At 41.4% G+C, this 25065-nt stretch overlaps 1 protein-coding gene across 2 annotated transcripts in view; it reads right to left on the reverse strand.

The window, feature by feature from the left end:
* Window positions 1–25065, reverse strand: part of Ttll7 (tubulin tyrosine ligase like 7) — a 135361-nt gene that overhangs the window by 21925 nt on the left and 88371 nt on the right. For both annotated transcript variants that reach the window (XM_055614370.1, XM_055614369.1), the window contains exons 15-19: window positions 23483–23690; window positions 18419–18624; window positions 17382–17516; window positions 14870–14950; window positions 2863–3023 (exon numbers count right to left, since the gene is read on the reverse strand). In XM_055614370.1, coding sequence (XP_055470345.1) covers window positions 2863–3023; window positions 14870–14950; window positions 17382–17516; window positions 18419–18624; window positions 23483–23690 — 791 coding nt within the window. The remainder of the gene's footprint in view (window positions 1–2862; window positions 3024–14869; window positions 14951–17381; window positions 17517–18418; window positions 18625–23482; window positions 23691–25065) is intronic.

Here is a 25065-nt window from a genome sequence, read left to right on the forward strand (position 1 = left end):
ATACCCTCAAACAGACATATACACATATATGTATACATTTTTTTAAATATATCTTTTTTCCAATTATTTATTTTTTTATAATTTATTCACTTTGTACCCCAGTTGTAGTCCCCAACTCACTCTTCCTTCCCTTTTCCTCCCACATCCCTCTCCCCTAGTCCACTGACAGGGGAAGTCCTCCTCCCCTATGTCAGACCCGAACCTATGAGGTCTCATCAGGACTGCCTGAATCCTCTTCCTTCCTCTGTGGGCTGGCTAGGTCACCCCACCAGGGAGAAGTGATCAAAGAGCAGGCAACCAAGTTCATGTTCAGAGACTGTCTCTTCTTCCCTTATTAGGGGACCCACATGGAGACTGAACTGTCTATGGGCTACATCTAGGGTCTAGGTCCTCTCTGTGCATGGACTTTATGCATGGTCTTTGGTTGATGTATCAGTTTCTGTAGTTCGCCCTGGGCCCAACATTTTTGGCTATGTTGGTTTCCTTGTGGAACTCCTGTCCCCTTCAGGTCCTTCTATCTCCACCTTCTTCCACAGACTACCTACACTTGAGATGGCTCAGCTGTTAAAGGCTAGTCTCACAACCATAAATAAAATATATCTTTAAAAAAAAGTCTCCCAGTAGCCTACATGGAACCAAGGGGGAAGAGAAGAGAGGGAGAAGAGCAGGAGGACCATTATATTGTCTGTCTGATATAAAAGTCTTGGGTTGAATTTATTGAAATCAGCAAGAAGGAGTTATAATACTGTTCAGTATCTATGGAGGCAGGCACGGTGGTTTGTTTCATCTTATTCTTGGGTATGTTAACAGAGAGAGAAAGGAATGGAGCTGCCCTGGATTTATGTAAGTTTTATTTGTCTAATATTTTCCACATAACTAAGCAAAAAAACTACATTTTTTTAAAAAATCATTAATATCATCCCTTTGGGAATAGGGAGACTGGATTTCTTTCACCCTTACTCCCTAGCTCTCAGACCAGTGTTGAAGGCATACATCTGACTGGGCAAAGCTTCAAAAGATGCAGTAGAACCATGGAAGATCCAAGCTGAGGAGCAAACACAAGCAGCAACACATGTCTTCAGAGCCCAGGAATCCTACAACACTTGCTTGTGAAGCTGTCAAATAAGGCCCGAAGCTAAACATCTAAAACTACTAACGTGCAGGGACTGGGTGCAGAGTGGAGTCATCTTGAACCCCAAAGTATTCCTCTTCCACCTGCTCAGCATGGCCTGCTGAGAGATGAAATGTCGCTGGCAGACGTATCTGGGGACAGTGAACAAGGCTACTTGCTCTAGAGCTCAACTCAGACTTCCTGGGTCTAAATGAAGGCTCACTCAATTTCTACAGGTACCTGGATAAATGATATTTTCTGTATGTTTTGCTTTCCTCACCTGTCAAGTGAAAATAATAGTAATAGTTTACTCTAAATATTTTTACAGCAAATAAGGGAACAACTGCCCTATGCTTAGTAAGTCTCCAATAAAGTGACTTATTACTACTGCCGGGATTTGCAGGGAAAGATACCACCACAGACATTTGCAGAGAGTATTATGTTAGTAGCAAGTGAAAAGGAAACTCCACCAAGCCAGACCATGTTTTCAAAAAGATCCAGGAAACTAAGCCCTGTGGTCAATGAAGCCACCAGATGTATATCCTTAAATGTCGACACTGGCATATTCCCAGCATGAACATAAGTAGCGGAGTGTCTCCCAGCTTTCCATGGCTGGCTGGAGCTGAAATCCATATGCAGCACCAAGCCAAAGGGTGAACAAACAAACCAAATAAGCTGAGTTCAGATAGAGGAAAACATTCCAGAGGTCCATCAACTGAGGGGCTATATTTTAAACATTTCGCCTAAATCTCTGTAGAAATGTATTTAGACCCAAGATTATCCTCAGAGATCATGGCAACCCAGAGTGCTGTATCTACTGGTGAATGGCAGATGACAGAAAACACATAGCGCTGAGATGGGGCCCTGCAAATGGCATGGGTGACTCAGAGTCTCGTGGCTAGACCTTGCAATTGTTGCTCGGAGACCACGTCAGAGCAGAAGAGCATGTTAAGGTTTTACAACAGAGATAAGTACAGTCTGAGCCTCTAGACAGGACTCAAACAAATGCAGAATGAACAGATTTTTAAGATATTGGAAAAAATGATGAATTTTTCTTTCTGGAGAGCACTCTGAACAGGAGAAAAATAAGACAAAGGTCTAAAGAAGTTAGAGTGAGTGCTGTCAACAACCTCATGTGTATAGACATGTTTAGACTCTGAGGACAGTTGAGGAAAATCACTAGAGTTTAGGCAATGATCTTGACAATAAAGTAAAATAGGAAATGAAACATTGGAAGCAAAACTGCACAGTAATCTCTTTTATTGTGCATGTACGTATAGTGTGTGCCTGTGTGTTTCTGTATAGTATGTATATGTATGTAGCACATGGGTATATATTTTTGGGTGGTGTATGTGTATAGTGTGATGTATTTGTGTGCATGTATGTGTATGGGGTGTATTGAGTTGTATGTGTATGGCATGTATATTCTGTGTGTGTGCACATGCCCTGCAAACATTCCTGTGTGTGTGCACGGAGGGCAGAGTTTAATGTCGGTGGGCTTTTTTGATTGCTCTCCATCTTACTGTTGGAAAGAGGGTCTCACATTTAACCCAGAGCTCACTGTTGACTTATCCAAATCAACTTGATTGATATAAATTATCCTTGAGTATTACAATTATATGTAGTAAAAAAATTCACATTTTAAAGGACTATTATTAAAGATACATGACTACCTTTTTTAGTCTACCTTTATGACTAAATAGTAAAATAGTTAAAATTGCAGTAACATAAAATAAATGACTTCAACTTACCCTGAATCACAGAAACAGCTCCACAGTCCTTGGCCATGACTCCAGAGTAAGCGATTAAACACTCGGTTGAAAATCCTGTACAAACTCAGATCTTCAGCGTCGGGGACCCTCCAGATTCTCGGAAGAATTGTACGGATACTTGCTTTTACTATTTCCAAAACCTAGTGGGAAAACAAGTGCTTGAAATCTATGTATGCAAACATGAGTCTAAAGTTCAAAGATGCCTCTTTTCAAGGAAAGATGTGCGTCATCTCAGACTGACCAAGAATTTACTGTCACTGAAGCTGGCTTTGAGTTCCCGAGTCTCCTGCTTCCGCCTCCCAAATGTTCATATTATGGGCATGTACCACCATGCTAGCTTGAATGTAAGAGATGAGTGTGTGCAAGAAGAAAGGACAAGGGAGGAGGAGAGGAGAGGAAAGAGAAGGAGAGAAGGGAGGAGAAGGAAAAGAGAGGAGGAGGTAGTGGGGGGAGGAGAAGATGGGGGAGGAGGAAGAGGATGGAGAGGAAAACAGTAGGAGGATTACAGAATGACAGAGCAATGCACTTGTTAAAGCGCTGCTGCTGGAGTGCTGAAACAAGCGGAGACCATAAAGTAAATGCTTTATGAAAAAGAACACAAATCCCATCTCTAGAAGGATTGATATGTCAAGTGTTAAAAATAAAACATTAATGCGTCAATGAGCAAATACCTTTTAGACGTTGGGTGAGAAAAATTTATGTAGGTTGCATAACATCACGACCATATTAATATAAAGAACCTGAAGTCATTGGAGATATAAAATAAATAATAAAGCCAGGTGTCATGGTACATTTGTGATCTCAATGGAGAGACAGAGATCCCTGGAACTCACTGGCCAGGCAGCCTAGACTCTGAGTTCAGTGAGAGGATCTTTCTCAAAAGACACAGGCTGGAGGGTTAGGTGGCTGATTAGGGAAGGAGCTTGCCAGCTATGGAAGTCTGCTGACCATGTTCACCTCCTGGAATTCCCATGAAGTGGAAGCAAAGAACCCATTTCACAGGCTTCTCTCTAATCTCTACATGTGCACAGCAGCGAAGCATCCTCCAAACACACACGTAGTCATAGCAAATGAAAAAACTGATTAAAAATAAGCTGAAGAGAAAGCAAGGAAGACTGCTGATGTTGGCCTCTGGTCCCCGGGAGTATGTCTATACAATCGTAAACAAAGTATATAACACACACACATACATAAACACAGTAACTCTCTCACACACACACACACACACGTACACAGATACTATAAAAGAAAAAAGAAAGGATCAAATTACAAACGGAAAAGATATATTCAAACATACATATCCAACAAGAAATGAATATCAAGAATATTAAAATCCAAAAAAAAAATCATACAAATAACTGAAGACAAAAAATTATTAACAAGCATTTCACAAAAGAGAAAGAAGATACGTACAATAAACATAAGAAATTAAGAGGTCACATTGAAAAATAATTGGAACGACAGAATTGTTCTCTACAGAAATAAGCACGAATGGAAAGAGGAGTACCAATCATTTGCTTGTGTAGGCGCTCCCTAAATACTAAGTGACATTAGCTGCTAATGACCAAGTTCCATTTCAAGCAAACACCCATTCTGACAGAATACCAGAGCAGCTACAGGTCCTCCCAGCGAAGGGTGCGAGCCACATAGTTGCTTCCTGCGTCCTGTTTCCATTACTGTGAACTGGGGACAAACAAGCACATCCTGCCTTTGCTGAGCTGTGTCACTCGAGCACAGGGAAGAGGAGAGAGAGACTGCATCCCACAGGAAAGCAGTTCACCACAGACACAATCCTGGATAATGACTCCTTAATTACAATGAGGATTAAAAAAACACTTTCATATGAATTATTCACAATAATACTGATATCATATTCATACAAGCATTGATTTAATTTATGCTGTTTTAAATTTCATTTAAGCTATTCATTAAATGCTTTGCAATATTTAATGCAGAAAGCAGGACTCGTGACTGAAGGGCGCAATATAAGAATAACACTAACAGAAACATGACAAAAATTTAAATCATTTCTCAATTTTCCTTTCCACTTTCTGTCAATGTATTGGTAAGTAATACAATGGGGCAAAAATCATAATTCAAGAATGAAAGAATAAAAAAGTAATCAATTGCAGGTTATCATAAGTTAATCTCAAGGATAAATATAAGTAATATAAAATATCCAAAATTTTTAAAATGCTATTAATACTCAGGATTTAAACATTACCCTGCAACTAGTTTTTTTTTCAGTTTTAATATTTTTATTTAATTTTATTTATATATTTATTTATTACAAATTACTCACTTTGTATCCCCACTGCAGACCCTCCCTCATCTCCTCCCAGTCCCACCCATCCTCCCTCTTCTCCCCCTAAGCCCTTTCCCTAGTTCCCTAATAGGGGAGGGCCTCCTCCCCTTCTATCTGACCCTAGCTTATCAGGTCTCATCAAGGCTGCTGCATCATCTTCCTCTGTGGCCTGGCAAGGCTACAAACCCCCAGGAGGAAGTGATCACTGAATTCATGTCAGACATATCCCTTGTACCCCTTATTAGGGACCCACTTGGGAGCTGAATGGCCAAAGGGCTCCATTAAACAGGAGGTCTAGGTTCTCTCCATGCATTGTCCTTAGTTGGACTATCAGTCTCTGCAGCCCCCCCCCCGCCCCCCCCCCCCGAGCCCAGGTATTTTGGCTCTGTTGTTCTCCTTGTGGAGTTCCTAGTTTTTGCATTATATTATAAGAGACTTATTCATCATTCAAATGAAAAGGCATTTGAGATTAAGAATGTATTCATTGCTTCATTTTTAAATATAGCCCCTGGTGATCATGTGATTTGTAAGAACCAAACTGAAGGGTAACCAGACTAGATTAGCTGCCTGCACTCAGCCAAGCATTGTGCAAAGGATACTACTTAAGAGTCTACATGTATTTTATTCTTAGTCTAGGAGGAATGTTAAGAGCATGATAGTCTAATATCCTAATCCACATATGCTTATAAGCAAGGGACGTGGGGCTTGAGAAAGCTTCCATTCCACAACTAACATTTCCACCAATATGGACATGGATTGGGGGGAGAGGGAAATCTACAGACTGGACAGAATAAGGGCTACATAAACCCCAGAGCCCAGGAGAGCCTTCTTAGACTGGGGGAAGTTAGGGAGCACCTGGGTGAAGGTAGATGCTTGTTCCTTTCTACAGAACATCATTGGGCACCCTGATTCTCCTTGCTTTTAGTTTTCAAGAAGTATGCCCTGAAGCCAAGCTCTGGTCTTAGGAGAGGGGATGGGTTAGAAAGATCTACTTCCATAGTTTAAAAGAAAAGAAGCCACACACTTCCTCTTCAGGATTCTGAAACCTCACAAAAGCTTTCCTGCTAACAAGAGCAGTCTCTGTCTGGTCAGCCAGTCAGAGACCTTAGGACAAGGTCTTCCACATACTGACTGCTTACGAAGTAAAACTTATGCAGATGAGCTTTAAAAAAAAATCAGAGTTTAGATTTATTCTAGGCACATCTGCATATATTAAATCCTTAAATCCTAAAACAAAAACACGGAATAAGTACTGTTGGTCTGAGTCCCCTTTCCAAAACCCCTGAGTCTGGAGTCTATAATCATTCACATTAATGTATCTTTGGGAAAAGATGAAAATAGTCAAAGCAAGGTAGAGAAATAATACGTTATTTCCTGTAAGATCACAGTCAAAAAGTGAGCTCAAGCAAGCTAGGCATCGCCATCAAATTCTTCAGTAAAATCTGAAGTTCCTAAGACATTTTAGATCTTATAAGTGATAGATCATGCCCAGAACAGAGAGCAACTTGATTGAGATTACAGACAGCACAGATCTTGAGCCTATCCTAATGCTACCACACAGCTTTGTCTTCTCAAAAACCAACAGTAAAAGCCGGGAAGACAAATCCCAACCATCTCTTCTTGGACTCAGATCCATTCTAACAAGTGACACTTGGGAAGGTAGGTGAAATCACTGTGCACGCAAGTGTGCTAGACACCTCCTCCATTGTGTCCACTGGATTTGGTCTGGATTGCTTAAAGGCTATGTGGATAAGGCAAAGATGGTTGCACCTTTAACAAACTGCCCACTGAAGTATCCACAGGAAGGCAGAGAGCCTGCAAGCCAGAAGTCAGACCCAGTCCAGGGTGAGAAAAACCTGTTCCTTATTTTACTTGTGATATACTTTTGAATCCCTGGTATGCGCTTGTTAGGGAATATAGATAGAAGTTGAAGAGGGTTTTTGTTGCTGCTGTTTGGGGTTTTTGCTCTTGTTTGTCGTGAGAGGTGTGCTTTCTGCTATACCACACTGGCCTTAAGCTTGTCATAGATCTGAGGAAAACAGTGAACTTAGGAACCTTCTGCCTGAGGACTGGGGTTACAGGTACGTGTTACCATCTCCAGCCAGGGATCGAAACCAGAGCTTTGTGCAAGCTATGGAAGCCTCTAGCCATTACGTTACACTTCCAGGCCAAATGTTGAATAATTTGTGAAGTATGATGATAAATGGCCAGCAAGGTGTCCTTGTGCTTATCGGGGGGCGCAAGAGAAGCTAACATATAGAACTAAGCATCATTTCTTTATGACTCTTCAAAGCATCCCAATCCAACATTAAGCTCTCTGTGGGAAAAGTAAATGGAAAATTCAGTGAGTGGCAACGTTAATAAAGTGAAAAGATTTGTCTTTTTATGAAATGTAGCACATCTGAAGGCATAAAGCACACAGATAAATCCATATTTTGCAGATGCTGAATGACAAACTGCTCCATATGGCTGAGCAGTTGGTCCTAAATTAAAATGATGGCAAAAGGTGAAGACGGTTTCGAAGCAACACTAAATTCACCCTGCGCTGCACTAATGATGCGGGCACCGTGGCTCCAGGGTACAGGCAGTATTTGCTGACACGAAGCGAACCACTCACAACAGCCTACCCTGTCATCCCAGACGAAACAGAGATGGGAAACAGCAGCTCCAAAACGCAAGCAGCAGCAGCTATGGTCGGTGTGAAAAGGGATTTGCTACCAACAAGTGCTGATAAACAAGGATCCATTAGAGACCCTAAAACAAACACAGACAGAATATGACAACATAACTGTTTTCTCTCCGCCACCACCCCAATCTTAGTTCATGCCTACACATGGCAACAGAGAATGTGCTTTTCAGCAAACTGGGCATTCTTCACAGCCCATCAACACGGCAGCACACTCATACTTTACATATATATATATATAGATATTTCCTTATGGAGCAGCTGAAGCACAGCTCTTGGCAGAAAGCTAGACTGCCCAACTGCAGGTTTAGCACAATCTGATGTTAAATAAGAGGAACTATTTACACCTCCACCTGCTGAGGACTCTCCACAGTATTTTATTCTTGAGTGCCAGTTCTTTATAGTTTATACTCATTAAAGGAAATGTGAAGAATAGCAAATAATTTTATTTCCAAGAAACACACACAGAGAAAGAGAGAGGGAAAGAGGGAGGGAGGGAAGGAAGAGGGGAGGGAGGGAGGGAGGAAGCATGTCAGAGTCTCTGTATTTGGCAATCTAAGCTCTGAATTTCACAGCACACTAATGAACCATCAGCAATGTGACTGTCCTGCAACCAGAAAAGTGAGATAAATATGTATTTCAACAGGGACCTTAGAATGGAAGCACAGATACTGGGGCTGTGCCAATCCCTCCATAAATATCTGAAGAATTCGTGTTTAAGTGAGAAATACATGAATCAGCTTTCAGAGCCCCCAACAGCACCTAGCTGAGTTCATCAACAAAACTGGCAGCCAATAGATGCTTGTCTAATTAAATAACATACAACCTGTGTGACAGCCATGGATACAGCAACTCAGATCAACCCGTTTTGAAGAGTTTGGCCATCCGATGCTCTCCCATTCAGGGTCAGCTGCAATGGACAACTGCTGCCTATGTTCTACTTAGGCCTTTCCAGCGCAGAAGTGGGCATGACTGGGAGCACTTCTACCTAGTGCTAACCCTCCAACATGTAGTGTTTGTCCTACTCTCTCCATCAGCCTGACCAACAGTTTCTTAAAACTCACATCTGCGATCATCTCCATCAGTCCACCTCCTTCCGGTCACATGAGTCTGACCTGTGCTGTATCTGAAAGGCTCTCCCTGCCTCCTTCAGATCTCTGCCTGTTATCCCTCTTGGGCATTCTACATAGAAACCTTCTTAACTACTAATTGTACCCATTTTCCAACTGCCTCCCAGAGGAGTAAAGTGGCAGAGCTCTCCAGAGATGACTGACTATCATCACAGCTGAAAGGATGGTGCATCTGATTAATCCACCTCTAATAAGTTAATTAAGTCTTTGGTTTTCTAAACAGGTGGCACTTTATAATATCTAGCTTTACATTCCGGAGCTGACTTACATTTCTATATTTATTCTTGCCTGATATATTTTCTGCCTTTATGAGGAAATAACAACAGGTTAGACCCAGGTCAATATGGTAAGTCAAGATGACACATTTATAGCTCATTTCTACACATTCTATATAGAAGAATTCTGCACACAAGTGCACACAACGCTTCCCTTTCTCACAAAAACAGTCAGTGCCTATAGCTACAGATCTCAGAGAAGGTCTATCAAGTCACTCAGTTGCAATAAAGATAGGAGCATAGCAAGCCCAAATCTGTATTTTCCTAAGTCCAGGGCCTCTTTCCACATCCTGACCCTGACTCTCTCATTCTCCACATACAGCTTTCTTTTCAATGCAGTCCGCCTTCTTATGGTATTAGCTCTCTTGCTATCAAAAGAACATAGTTTTGTCAGTCACTTAGTACTCATTTCGCCAGAAATAACCTTGAAATAAAGACAATATAGAGAAAAATTATTTACATATTTGAATTTACAATATAGACAAAGCAGCTACGCACATTACAGCATGTAGCAGCGATCCTTAACATGACATTTCCATACTTTCATTCCTCCTGGAGGGAAATTTTAAGCCTTTCAGGTAATTAATTTCCATGCTCTGGATTAAGCAGAAAAAAAGTCTAAAATTTAATTAAAACAATAAATCTCTGTTTACAAAAACAAACAAACAAGCAAACAAAACCCGAAAAACTTAGTACATTCCTTGTAGGCTGGTCGGAGGAAGTGTGTTCATGGGCTATGTTTGTCTTTTCATAGATGTGGGTGAAAAAGCTATCAATTTATCACAGTTACTTTTACAAAGGTGGAACGTTCTACATGACTTAAAACTTAGAGTCAAACGAAGACTCATGGGTGAGAGCTGAAAGTGGACCTACAGGAGGACAATGTCATCACAAAATGGCAGCTGACAGGAGACCTCATCTGTTGCTCTTCCCCAGGGGCCTCACCCCTCACTATTCTGAAAAAGCAAGAACAGGACAGGTGAACAAGGAAAAGGGAGTTTCTGTAACCATGGCCACAGCAAGAAAAATTGCTACAAATGAGCTGCAGGTGTGGGATTCCTGGATCGCTCTTCTGCTCACAGCCTCCGACTCACACTTCCCAACCACGTTCAGGGGCCTCTTGGCAAAATCAAATTTTCTCCAATTAAGATAAGCCCTTTTTATTCTTTGAGTTCCAAAATCCAAGACATAAATTCTTTATACCAAAATAGAATTGTCCATTAAATTAGCCATGTAGGAGACTGATCATAACTGTTGAGGTAGCCATAAACTGTTAGACATTATTAGTAGGCTTTTGTCAGGAATGGGTATCATATTTATCTTATTATGTCTTAAAGCACATAGGATGGTATTTGACCAAAGGAAGAAGCAAAAGGAGAACTCAAATGAGAGTAAAAGATGTACAAGCTGAAAATAAAGATCCTGGAACTCACATTGGTACCACCTCCTTACTGCCTTGGAATAGCCTCTGAGCAACTCTTAACCGAAGAACGCACAAGTGTTCTTACAGTAAGTTGGCATGAGGAAGCTGACATCATGGTATACGCATGCGCTAGTAAATTCATAACCAGTTGCTTATATTTATTTTTAAAATTCGAATCCCAGTAAGCATGACCCTTAAACATAGGGAATAACCCTTTCTATCCACAGACTGTATTCTTTTCAAGCACATCATATGCTCACCCCGTGTTTATCAGGCATTCTAGAATTGACATGGTTTGGCAAGGGTGTGGAGCAAACCAGCAGGTGACTACAAGTGAGACTCACTCACTTTGAGACAGATTAGAGGGACCCATCTCGACCTGGGGTGCTAGGCCCAGACAGCCGTCACTGCTCAAAGCTGAGGATGGTAAATGCTGCCGAGTGCCAATCTACAGCTTGTTAGAGCCAAGAGGCAAAACTTTAGAGGTAAGAGCTTAGGCCCATGTATCCCTGACCTCTAAGGACTTGGAGTGGTTAGCCCTGGGGTCTACTCCTAGGGCTGTGGTACTTGTTGGGTCCACCAGTCACACTAAGCCCAGAATGTCTCCAGGTATATCAAAAGAAGGAACAGAGAGCAGAGGATAGCCACCTCCCAGGGAGGCTGCACTGAGTCTGCTCCTTGCTGTTCTTCGCCCTTGACGAGGAGTGTCTGTGTTATTTTACTAACATGTTTCCTAGGTCTGCGTCACAGGCTTGAATTCTATATTCTACTCTGACATGATTCTACAATACTCTATTCTGAATTAATTGACTACTCTAGAATAATCGTCAATCAAATGCAACACAATGCATGGATGTACCAGGTCTTTTTAACCATAAACCCACTGTGAACCAGTCAAGCTGCTTCTCGTGGTTGACTTTCATGAACAGCACTGTTATAAACATTGACATATGGAAATCTTTCCTATTACTAGAGATGAAAATCTGCAGGACACAAGGCAAGAGATGGTTTTGCTGAGTCACAAGGCTATGAACATCCATAATTTAGAAGGTACCAGGAACGACATTTCTGAAGAGTTAGAGCAATGTACTCTGTCTGACAGCAGAGCAAAGGCCCTCTTAGCCACGCTAGTCCCACTGGTGGGAATTATCCATCTTATTAATTTTTGCAATATGATAGTTTTCAGTTGTTATTACTTCATCATTAGTGAGACCAAGGATCTATTTACATGCTAATTGGCTGTTTGAAGATCCATTAAATCCATTAAATACAGCCTTTTTTATACACTTTGCCATGTTACTTATTAGTGTTTGTACACCAGTTTGTCTTTTGCTGATTGACTGGTAAGAAGGATTGGTTTACTGCTGTTACTCTTCATTTTATGGGCACTAAATATCTTCCTCAAACCCCACTCCACCCTGCCTCTTCAACCACCCCCACCCCCACCGCCTGCTCAACCTCTCCTGCTTTCTGCCTTTAACTTGCTTTAATATGTCTTTTTGCCATTTGTAAGGTTTTCTTTGGTTTTGGTTTTTGATGCTTTAAGATGCGGTTTCAGATTGTTGCCCGGATTAGGCTGGAACTCCCACAGTCTTCCTGCCTCAGCTTCCTGAATGCTGGGATTATAGGGAAGAGCCGCCACACCAGACTTCATAGTTATATATATATATTTATAGTTATAGTTATATAGTTATAGTTATATATAGTTATATAGTTATATATATATATATATATATATATATGGTTATATATAGTTATATATAACAATCTTTCAAGCTTCTCCTTGAAGCCCTTATGGTCGGGTCTTTTTTAAGACAGTTTCCCCACTCTACAATTATAATTATCTTTCTGCATTTTCTTTGTCTTAATATTTTCCTTTGTTATAAACCAAACTGTAACCTACATGGAATTTATTTTGAGTATGATAAGAAATAAGCTCCCGTCATTTTCTTGGAAAATAACCAAATGTTTCAACATCATTGTATTAGTTACCTTTTGTTGTTGTGACAAAATAACATGACGAAAAGACACCCACAGAAGAAGAAAATAACAAAAGACACCCACAGAAGAAGAAAATTTTTCTGGCTTATGGTCCATTATGACGAAGAAGGCCAGACTCAGCGGCTGAGCAATTTTGCATTCAGGGCTCAGAACTTGGGTAACAGTCTACCTCTGTTGCCATCTCTGACACACCCTCCTCAATGGAGACACAGCCTCTGCCCATGGCAGGACAATGTGTAAAATTTGCTGAGTGAGCTGGTGGACAATGTTCACATCAGTTTCTTCAGGTAAAAGTTGTAACCTCATTAATGTCAAACTTCAGCTAATCTATCAGGAAGTCATAGAATGGCCAAATGTCAGTTCATCTTCCTGGAGGAAGGCGGGAACTTCGCTAGCGCTACTGAGGTAGTACTATCTCCTGGAAAACAGCCCAGTCCATTAGAGAGGCCACATACAGTGCTGGCCATTCCTGCCCACTCTTCTCAGCAGCTGTTACATGCCTTTTATTGTCTCCTCAGTGCTCGCTTTTTATGTTACACTCTGGGACCCTTCGTCTTCCCTCTGATTATAAGAACTGCTCTTGGCTGGAGCAGACCTCAGTTTACTCAAGAACTTAGTCTTGCCCTTCTGTGCCAGTCCTGCTCTCAGGCCGCTGTCATCAATGCACAAATGAAAAAAGTCTTCATCTTTAAGGCAGAAGGGAAAAAACTCAATAGTCCACACCCTGAAAAACTATCTGCACCAACTATGGCTTTTCCTTTTCGATATTCACTAACTGAATTCCCTCCAGTTAAGTTTTGCTTCCTACCACACCTAGAAATTTGTGCTTACCACTAACCTTCATGTTTGCCCAAACAACAAACGGCCTGACGCTCAGCCCCTAGCAGCAACTTCCAGCACAGCATCTTACTCTGTTACTAAGACAACTTTACTTGGCTTCTGGGACACCCAGCTCTTACAGTTCTCAACACTGGGCCACTTGTTTCTTTTCAGTCCTCTTCAAAGAATCCTCTCACCTCTCCAATTCCTCCAGGAGCCCCTGGGCTCAGTCCCAGAAAACCCAGTCCTCTCTTACAAACTCTCCATGTAGTTCCATCCAGCCCCCTTCCTTTAGACACCTTGTAGAGTCCACACCTCAGCTCTGCTTTCACCCTCATACGTTCATCAACACACTCAACATCAGCCCTTGGATAGCTAGTCAGGACACCAGCAACACACGTCCAAGTTCAAAGCACAACAAAGCAGGGGCTGGAGAGATGGCTCAGCGGCTCAGAGCACTGGCTCATGAAGAGGACCTGGGTTAAGCTCCAAGCACCCACATGGAGGTTCGCAAGTGTCTGTAACCTCAGTTTGGGGGGCTGAGACACCTCTTCTGACATCCTTAAGGCCCTGAACACATGCGGTATACACAAATACACCCAGGCACATGCACAAGTACACACAGAGTGAAAGAAATTAATTTTTCAATGTTTGAGTACATTATGTGTATGGGTGTTTTACCTGTATGTATGTCTGTGTACTGTGTGCACGCAGAGCCCTTGGAGTCCACAGAGTATTATATCCCCTGGAACTGGAGGCTGTGAGCCTCTGTGTGGGTGCTTGGAATAGAACCTGGGTCCTCTGTAAGAGCAGCCAGAGTGCAACCACTGAGCCAGCTCTCCAGCCCCTACAATAAATTTTTTAAAACCACACAACAGACCTACAGAACCCACCCATCCCGTCACCGCCCAAGCAGACGACTCCCTGGTTCTTGCCTCAGTGACCCTAGAAGATTTCTACTCTAATTGTGCCACGTTCTCTCTGCCTCAGCTTTACTCCCTCTCGGGTGGTTCTCGGCCCTTTAAAATTACGAATCGGACTACAAGTCCTCTCAGACCTGCCCATGGCATCTCATGCACTGAACAAAAACCCCATCTTGTCATACCCCATCAAGTCGCCATCTGCGCTCTGACTCACCATCAAACTCACCTCTTACTGCTCCATCCTCAATTGAACTTCTTTTTTAAATCCTTACTACTTAAAACCTTGTCTAACACATAATAGGTGTGCAATATTTGTTGAAGATATGAGCGAATCAATGTTCACACATAAACTTGTAATAAATTTGACTGAACATTTTACTTAATACTCTCATAAAGGGCAAAGAGATTCTGAAGTGTTACTCACTTTTCGTTGTTTTACAGAGTCCAATTTTATGAGCCAATATGAAGCCACTTTTGTTTTATAATGCTTCCAGTTATCCATGATCTGTTGGGGGAGAGATGTTAACAAATTTAATCTAGAACGCTCACTAAAAGTAGTAAACGAACTAGTTAGCACAGATCATATTCATTTGTGCAGTAAACGTGCTATGAATCTACTTATACTAAAAATCCCACCATTCCTAAAAAGCTACCTGCAAAGACGTAGGCAAGCCAGAGGTCCTAAATCCGAGCGCTTTTTCTTCCTCTTCAGTAAGAATAATATCACTCAGTGAATTAAAGTCAGAAATCCCTGGACACATACATTTCAGGCAGAAATCCAATCCATAGATTTTCTATCTTTATTCACAGGGCTGTGTTACCCACATAATAATAGAATATTGAATAATACATTAAAAGTCAGCCCATATCCAATGAGAGTTCTACTAGCCCTTCCTTTGTATTACCTCTATATCTACAGAATTTCTCTGTATATGTCCTGGTAATGTGTACTGTAGCAAATATTCAAGTCTGGAACATGGCAGACATACAGTAAAGGATCTAATGTCTGACATTGATTACTAAATACGTTTCATTAATTGTATAAGCCTAACAATCATCTTTATAGAAGAATCACATTAGCCACATATGTTAGCTTCACTCTCTCATTTTCCAATAAAAAAAAAAAATAGCGGAGCTTAGTGGGGCTACAGTAATGGCTCAGCGGTTAAAAACCTCTTGTGGAGGACCCGGGTTCAATTCCCAGCACCCAGCTGACAACACATAACTGTCTGTAAACCCTGTTTTAAGAGTTCTGATGCCTTCCTTGACCTCTGAGCAATGGGTACACATGACGTGCACACACATAACACGCAGGCAAAAAAAAAAAAAAAAAAAAAAAAAAAAAAAAAAAAAAAAAAAAAAAACTCATACAAATAAAATAAATTTGAAAACAAAACGGCAGATCATAAAAGACAGAAGATGAGGTGTCTGCTGCAAAGTTACTGGCTTTTCTTGGAAATAAACAACATCAAAATAAGCAAAAACACTTCCAGGCTGGTGATGTGGCCGGTGATGTGGGCAGGGGCTTGCTGCCAAGTAAAATGACCTTTGTTCGGTCCCTGGGACACACACGCTCGTAGGAGAAAACTGCCTCCCTCGAGCTGCACCGTGGCCTCTACATGGACGCTTCGGCATGTGTGTGCCTACACACATACACACACTGTTTTTTAAAAATGCAAATAAAATTTTTAAACATGTTTATCATAATGTCTTACACTCGATCTAAATTTCCTTTTTCTGTAACAACCAGTAGCTCACTCACAAACAGCTCACGACTCCCAGTTTTGAAAACTTATATCGCCACAAAACGCAAAACGCTTGGATACTTTACTCTAATTATCTAATAACAAAAATATGATGCCGCTATGGGTTTTCGCTGCAGAAAACCTTTTTCTTGTATGCGAGCTAATGAAAGCTGTGGTTTTTACTCTACGTACGACCAGTAGATGGTGCCTTGCCTTCTGGGGAAAAACAAAATCACACCGGCTCTACCCCACCCACCCCCAAACAATCTTCTGTGGCTGATGAATGATCTAAGCACTGGCGTTTGGGGAAGCGTGTTGGATGCAGAAGAGAAGCCTTGGGAGAAGAGAGGTGCGCTCACCAAAACGTTTCAATAATCTTAGACTTCTTTCTACGCTAGAAGCCGGCCCTGACTGCGGAGCATCCGAACCGCTGCCGTCTCCGAAGTCTCCACTGGGTGGCGCATGTGACATTAACTCAGCCAGGCATCGCCTCCAAGTCCTCCTGACCTTTTCTACCAGGCCACTATTTTCATCATGTCTCTTTTCATCTTAGAGCTCTTCAGCTTAGCAGGCGTTTATACTGAAGAGCTTATCCTGACATTTATTTGATCATGAAGAACAGTTATTTTTTGATGCTAATTGTTCTCACTTGACAGCCTTATTATATGATAAAATATTCCTAATAAGTAAAAGTATTTCTTCTATTTTATAAAGTTTCTGGGGGATAAAAGTAACATCAGTTACATTTCCTATGCAGTTAAGTAAATTCGACCAGAAAATACATTTTCGTGTAGATGTACAGGAGGTATGTGTACTTGTCCATAGATGTACAGCGCACGTGAATGCTGGGGTGTGGGTGTGTGTGCTCGAACGCCTGTGTAGGTCAGAGGTCAATCTCTGATGTCTTTCCTCGACCGTGAGTTTCTGAGATGCAACCTCTCACCAGGGACCCTGGGGGAGCTGCCACGAAACCCCAGGATTCCTCTTTCTCTGCCTCCCCATTGCTGAGATTACAGGCACATGCCATCCCACCAGCTCTCTCTGTGAGTGCCGGGACTCAAACTCAAGTCCTCATGCTTGCCCAGCAAGGGCTGTAGCGGTGGAGCCATCTCCCCAGTGCCAGGAACACATTTTCAGACTCTAAGAAGAGTGAAGAGATGTTCCTCGGATTTTCTTACATCACATACTCACTTCTTCTATCATGAGTTCTGACTCTGCATCTGACTTTCCCGGGAAGCGGATCCTCATGTCCTTGAGAACAAACAAGGTCTGGCTTGTGAAGTCATCTTCCTGTTCTTTCGTTTTCAGTTGCCGAAAAGGCTCATTCTTAAATTTAAAAGAATACAGATATATGGAGGGAAGTCTTATTGAATTGCCAATATAATTTGAAATACATTTCTAGGTAAAAAAATGATTCACTTTTAATTTTTAAACAAGTTCACAAATTTTTAACCATTAAATTGGTTATTATTTACAAGGGCATCTTTTGTATTTCCTCTTGGTTGTATTTTATCTTGCTCAATATATAAACATTAAAAATGAGTATTTTAAAAGGACTTAGTAACCATTTTCATTTTTTACAGATTCTTGATTTGGAAAATAAAACCAGTCACCATTATGAAGTGAATTAATTCACTTAATATTTCATGGTTTTCCCCATTGGAAACATCAGTGTTTATGAAACAGAGACTTTAAATAACTCTCTGGTCTAGCTCCAGAAAAATAAAATAAAACCACTGACTTTCTCAAAGTTCTCTGCTTTATGCTAAACAGGGGATGCTACATGCTAATTTAATATGCAGAAAGCATTCTAAACAGCATTGTATCTAGGCTCAATAGGTAGAATTTATCGGTTTTTAAACTATTAATCTAGGGTCTGAAGAGATATTTTCCATACACTAAATGTGCTTGTGTCTATACACTCCATTAAGATATTGCAAAAAGCCATGCGATTACCAACCATGTTACCCTCCTGCGTCAGGAAATAAAGCACAAGGCCATGCTTCCATCTGCTGAACATTCAGTTCTGTGATATGGGGAAGCTCGCCCTTTAGGGGTCCATACTAAACTGGAGTCCGGGACACATGAACAAAGCAACTTGGGAAGGTCATAACTGAATCACAGGAGGGAATCAGGGCTTCCCCTTGCCACCCTCTCAGCTGACCCCTTCACCACCTACATTCTAAGGACAGCATTTCCTGCAACCTGGAGATTGTTCTATAGCTTACCAAGAGGGATTTGGGAGAGCCGGCATCATTAGTGTTGGGCAGGTGCCTCATGTAGGAGGAAGCGCGGTTTAAGGAACGTGACCGAGTTGCTGAAGTTGGTCGTACTAATGGAATCATTTGTTGAGAAGAGTAGGGGCGCGCATCCCCACTGCAAGCTAAGTGAGCAGAGATGGACCGAGGGCAGCTGACCGAACGCCTCATGGAATCTATCGATGATGGAGAAGGGGTGCTGTTAGTAAGCTGTTCTCTTAGCAGGGTTCCACAGACTAACAATTAGACTAGGTGCTTGCTTCGGGAGAAATATCAACCTCTACACACCATTACAAAAAGAGAAGCTTGGAATCAGTGTGTAAATTTGAACAGTGTACTTGGTGCAGAACAATTCCGCTCCATGAGGAACAGTTGTGCTGGGGAGATACTGTAAACAGGACTTCCAAACTAAGTTCTCAAAGTGTGCTGTTAGAAAGACAGAAGCAAAGAGATGAACACTCAGGAGGCACTTGTGAGCCAGGCTAATACTCAAAATAAATAAAGAGTTCAATAAATTAGACACCAACAAACCAAATAACCCAATTAAAAATGAGGTAGAGAGCTAAACAGGGTATTCTCAACAGAGGCATCTCAAATGGCCAAGAAGCGCTTAAAGAAATGATCAACATCCTTATTCATCAAGGAAATATAAATCAAAACATTCTGAGATTCCATCTTAAACCCATCAGAATGGCTAATATAAAAAACTCAAATGACAACGCTTGCTGGAGAGGCTGCGGAGCTAGGGGACCACTCTTCCATTGCTGGTGGGGGTGCACATATGTAAAACTACTGGAGGTTTCTCAGAAAACTGGAAATAGATCTACCTCAAGACCCTGCTATGCCACTCCTGGGCATATACCCCAAAGATGTTCCACCATATCGCAAGGACACTTGCTCAACTATTATGTTCATTGCAGCTTTATTCCTAATAGCCAGAATCTGGTAACAACCTAGATGTGTATCAACCGACAAATAGATAAAGAAAATGTGGTACATTTACACAATGGAATCTACTCAGCAGTTAAAGAAATCATGAAATTTGCAAGCAAATGGATGGAACTAGAAAAGATCATTCTGAGTGAGGTAACCCAGACCCAAAAGACACACTTGGTTTGTACTCACTTGTAAGTGGACATTATCCATATAGTACAGGCTAACCGTACTATAATCCATAGAACCAAAGAAGCCAAGGAGAGCCCAAGGAAAGATGTTTGAATCTCACTCAGAACAGGAAATACAATAGATGGCTGAGGGAACTGAGAGAGAGGTAGGGTGGGGAGGGTAATGCGAGGAGCAGATCAGGTGAGCAAAGAGAGGAGGAGGGACTGAAGAGAATAACTAGAAGAAAGAATAGAAATCAGTGATAGGAAACTCTGGGAGAGGGGAGACTCCTGGGAGTCTATGGGGGTGACCCTAGCAGAGACTCCAAGCAATGGATGCTAAGGAGCACAAAGTTGGCACCTCCTATAGCCAGGTGGGACTCCCAGTGGAGGGGAGAGAACACCAATCCACACACAAAATCTTCAACCCAAAATGTGTCTTGTCTACAAGAAGTGTAGGGATTCAGATGGAACAGAGACTGAGAGAATGGCAAACCAGTGATTGGCCCAGTATGAAACCCACCTTACAAGGGAAGGCAGACCACTGTCACTATCAATGATACTCTGCTATGCTTGCAAACAGGAGTCTAGCATAACTGTCTTCTGAGAGGCTTCATCCAGCAGCTGATGGAGGCAGATGCAGAGGCCCAAGGCCAAGCAATGGGCTGAGCTCGGGGAGGGCTTTGGAAGAGTGGGAGAAAGGATAGAGGGAGCAGGACAGAGGTCAAGGACACCACAAGAAGACCTACAAATTAATCTAACCTGGGGTCCTGGAGGCTCAGAGACTCAACCGCCAACCAAAGAGCTTGCATGGACTGAACCTAGACCCCCTACACATGTAGAAAATGTGCATCTTGGTCATCATGTGGGTCCCCTAACAATAGGAATCAGTCCTGTCTCTGAATCTGTCACCCACTGCTGGGTTATCACCCCTAGCTGCCTTGTCACTCCCCAGAGGGAGAGGATGTGCTTAGTCCTACCATGACTTGAGATACCAGGCTAGATTGGTACCAATTGGGGGTCTCCCCTTCTCTGGGAAAAAGGAGAGGCACAAATGGGAGAAGGGGTTGGGTAGGACGGGGATAAGAGGAGGGAAGGTGCTAGGATTAGGTTGTAAAATGGTTAAACAAATCAATGGAGAAAACTAATAATCATTTTTTTAAAAAAAAAAAAAAGAGTATCAGAAAAAGAGACTTCTACCACCTAAAGTCCTCACCATTGAATGCTGAAAGTCTTCACTTTTCTCTGATGTCACTTTTCTATAATGCTATCTACTAACCTTGGATTATACAGGCTATCAGAGTCTCTATGAAGGTAGAGATTAACCATTTTACAGCAAGGATCACAGGAGGGAAGGAAAGAACAGATAGTGGCCAGAGTAAACACGTAAGGGATAGAATTCAGGGCCTCTGGTGGGAGTCATAGAACAGAAGAATACTATAAAGATTATCCTAATCTAATTTAAATATAATTGGCTATTCAAAGAGCTGGTGGTCTAACACACACACACACACAAGAAATTTCAATAACAAAAGATTTAAGTGAAGAAAAAGTAAAGTCAAAGCCTAGGACTGTTATCAGAATAAATATCTAAGGAAACCATCAAATATCCACCCTTGTGTATTCTGGGAACCTTGACAAAAGAGAAGCAGTGTCCCTGGTAAGCTGTGGCTCCTGACCTGAAAAAAAGAATTGCTCAACACCATCAACATTTAGTTTTTTCTTCAGCTCATTTGCCCTGAAGATCCTCTATCCTGGGTTTGTTCACTGCTTGGAGAATACAACAATTTTCATTAATTAAATAATTTAGCAAAATTCACATGAAGCCAGGTTGCATACACAAATATCTCTCTTCATTGGCTGTTGAAAAGAACTGAAAGCTTTATAAAATGATGGATATGAGAGGTAGATTTAGGGGTGTACATCTGAAAGATACCGTGAGCATGTGGTAAAAGTAGCATTGTTTCTTTATGCTCTGGAGAGTATACAAATATACACTTATTCAAGCTTTATAAGATGCTGTTTAAAAATAACAAAACAAAAAACACCTCTATTTGTTGGAAGTATTAACCTTGTTCTGTACCTGTGACACCCAGCACACTGTACAGGAACACATCACCGGTCAGTCTACATTTAAAAAATATTAGTTACAATGGTCTCATGTTTGGCATACAACAATAATACAAAGGTCATATTAAAAAAAAAAAGAATTCTACACTGTTTGATCCAAGCTACACTGTGGGTCTGCCTTTTCACAAGCCTAGAGTAAGGACTAAGCAAGTAGAACCTGCTCATGAGTTTAGAAGGAAACTATCATTGTCTCAGATCATCTCAGTTTCTCACTTTCCTCCCATAGACCTGGAAATTTAGACAAGAAAACGAAAGTAGTTACATTCACCAGTGGTGCTGGTTAGATTAGAAACATGGCCGGGACTTCCGGCTATAAATTATGTGAGAAAACGCCTTTTATGTTATTTTCTAAGGCTTTAACAATACCCCAAGTCCAGCGTCTACACAAGAAAGTGTTACTTATGATCTGGATTTTGCCCTTGGCCATCAATTGATAGTGGATTTGTGCCTATGGGACCCGTGACACAAGATGAAAGAGAGAAGCAAAACAAAGCAAAAACCTTGTTATAATATCCACCTAAAAGTACAATAAAAAAATAAACATTGAATTAGGTTGCCTTAAAATAAAAATTCCTACATAAAGGCATGTTTTATTTCTTCATTCTACTTTACTATGTTACTATCTTATTTTAGTTCTTTAACCTGTTGGTCACAGAGCATAGAACAATCTCAAAACTGTAATACTCTAAAGATATTTTCTCTCTGTGACCCGTAACCATCATAAGTTCATACTAAATAATAGTCACGTTAGCTGACAGGCAAGGAATCTAAAATCCAATAAAACTGGAACATAAAAATGCCAGTTTCCAAAAGAAAAGCCAAGTCTGTTTATCCAGAGACATAAGAGCAGTGGGGGCATGAATCTTTATGGGGTGTTTGGGGGAAAAAAAGTTACTCTGAATTCTTTATTTATTAGTTCTTCATTCGTTGGTACTTTATTTCAAGGCTCAAAGGCCAGTTTTAGAACACCTTATCAGGACCTGAATATATTAAGAATTCCTGGAGATCTGCTCTGCACATGCTCCAGCTGTGTTTACCACACTGCTGAGCTGGTTGCTTTGGTGGGACCTTGAGACATTGTGTGGCCTCAGTGTTAAGACAGTCCTAGTTCAGAGGCAGCAGCAACAAGATGTTTTCAAGCAAGAAAGTCTAGGAAAATGGAGATATTAGGTTGGATATTTGAGGGAAAATGGCAAATCAGAGGCTGGATCATGGACATTTGCATGTGAAGGAAGAAAAGACAGGAAAAGAGAGAGAGAGAGGGACGGTGAAGACAATTGATAGGAAAGACGTGGAAGAAAAGTTGGTTGCTTTCCTAAGTACCTGTGATGTACCCAAAGTCCTGATTAAACACTTGCCCAGGATGAAAGTGAGAGGGAGCAAACTTTCAACTACTTGCCAGTTCTGTGGCTCACAGACATGTCAAGTCAAATGCCTGAGATGTTTAAAATAGTACCAAACAAAGGAGGTGATAGGCAGACACTGAATCAGAGATGATGTGGGCTTAAAAGAGAACATACTTTACCTAAAAGCTTTATGGAACATCTGTAAAACCAATGCCACAACTAAGCAAACAAACTATGGAAGACAGAGGAAGGATACTCAATTCAATCTGCTTCCTACCTGCAGAAGTTGAGAGAGATTGAGGGATGGAGCCAGCTCTGGCTAGGAAAAGATAGGGGATAGAACACAGGTCTCCTCACACATGACAATGCATCTTTTGGTCCAAGGACTTTTTATTGAGTTCAAGAGATTTGACTCTATAGTTGTTCAGGAATCAACTTAGGAGAGATTGACTTACAGGATTGCTGAATTATCTTGCAGTGACTGGAGTACTTAGGCTTGTAAGGGCCTCGTTCTCGTCTCTTCTGGCCCAGTTCTCTCTCAACTTCGTCCAGCTCTGAATTGCTGCTGTAGCTGCTGCTGCTGTCATAGCTGCTCTCACTGCTACAGAAATGCTGCTTCTTCTTCTTCGTTACCTCCGCACATTCTGGCATGCAGCACAGGGGCTGAAACAGAGGGACACGTTGTTTGGTTAGCGTACCCCCATGCTCACTGCTTATTAGTGAGTGTAGAAATCTGTCTCTACTCCTTGCTGCTTTTCAGCCAGTAGAGCACATGCTGGCTGTGAAGCTTGCTGGGAATCCCATGCTCAGCCCTGATAAGGACGATGCTGTTTCTACGTGACTGCAATAAATGATAGTTTCTGTGAGTCAAGAGGAAACAATCTGAAAAACACATAAATAGCATAAACACAATCAGCTTTTGGTCACTCTACTCAAAAAGATTAGGCATCAAGACTCACCCAATAAAAGGTGACTTGGGGTGGGGAGAGAGAAAGCAAGGCAAGAAGGACAAGGGGTCTAAGAAAGCAAAAACAAGAGAATCCATTAGAAGATAGATAATGCATTAAGACAGAGCTCAAGAACCTACCTACCCAGACAATGCTCAGTGTTGATATTTATTTACTCGTTTCTTTATTTTACTTGGAACTGAACCCAGGCCTAGTCTCATCAAGCTCTTCTATATATTTTACTTAATTATTCTCTTTCTAAATTTGATGACTTGTGTGTGACCCCTGTGGAGAGTCTCTAACTTTAATGCAGTCTGGCCGCAATGCGCGATCACTGCTTTTTATCATCAGTGTGACATCCTACAATATGACATACAAAAATTACTATGGTGTGAAACTTTTTTAGAAGAGGGATAGATTCAGAAGAGTGACTTTGTGTAGGTCTGATTAAGCTGGTATTGTGTCCTAATATTTCTAACAGAATCAACCTACTTCCACTCCTTATGAAAGATGGGTCTAAAGACACCAGGTGAAGGGACAGGAAGAGAGCTGGAATGGACTGACTTTAGAAAGAGTGCACAGAGTGGAGAGTTTTGTAGCAGTTATTTTAAGCCTGCTTGTTCTGTGCTCAATATACCTCCTGTTCCTGCTGAGACAGGCTTCTGCAGTTGCATACCAGTGGCTTTGATGTTATTGTGTACCATATTGAATTTCTTGGATGCCATGGGAGTTTATGGAAAGAAACTATGTTCCTCCGGTGTGACAGTATGAGAGAAGGAAGGGAGATGCATTTTAAAAACCATGAGGAATACAAAGCAAGCCGAAGCATAATGGTGTTAAAGTTACAGCTTGTACAAAGAATGAAATACAACCAAAGTGGGAAAGGAACTGAATACAGTGGGTAGCAACTTGTCTTTAAGCGTATGCTCTCCTTTTCATGGCCTAATATTTACAAAGTACTAAAAATATTCACACAGAAATGCACACAAAAATATTTGCCAGTAACGCAGACATCAAACATGTTGACAACCTTGGCGAGCATGAACTCTAGAGATGTCTCTTTGGAAGTTTAGCATACCACAAGGAAACAG

Source organism: Psammomys obesus, unplaced genomic scaffold (genome assembly GCF_907164565.1).
Source record: "Psammomys obesus unplaced genomic scaffold, mPsaObe1.curated_primary_1811, whole genome shotgun sequence".
In the NCBI taxonomy this organism is placed as follows: Eukaryota; Metazoa; Chordata; class Mammalia; order Rodentia; family Muridae; genus Psammomys; species Psammomys obesus.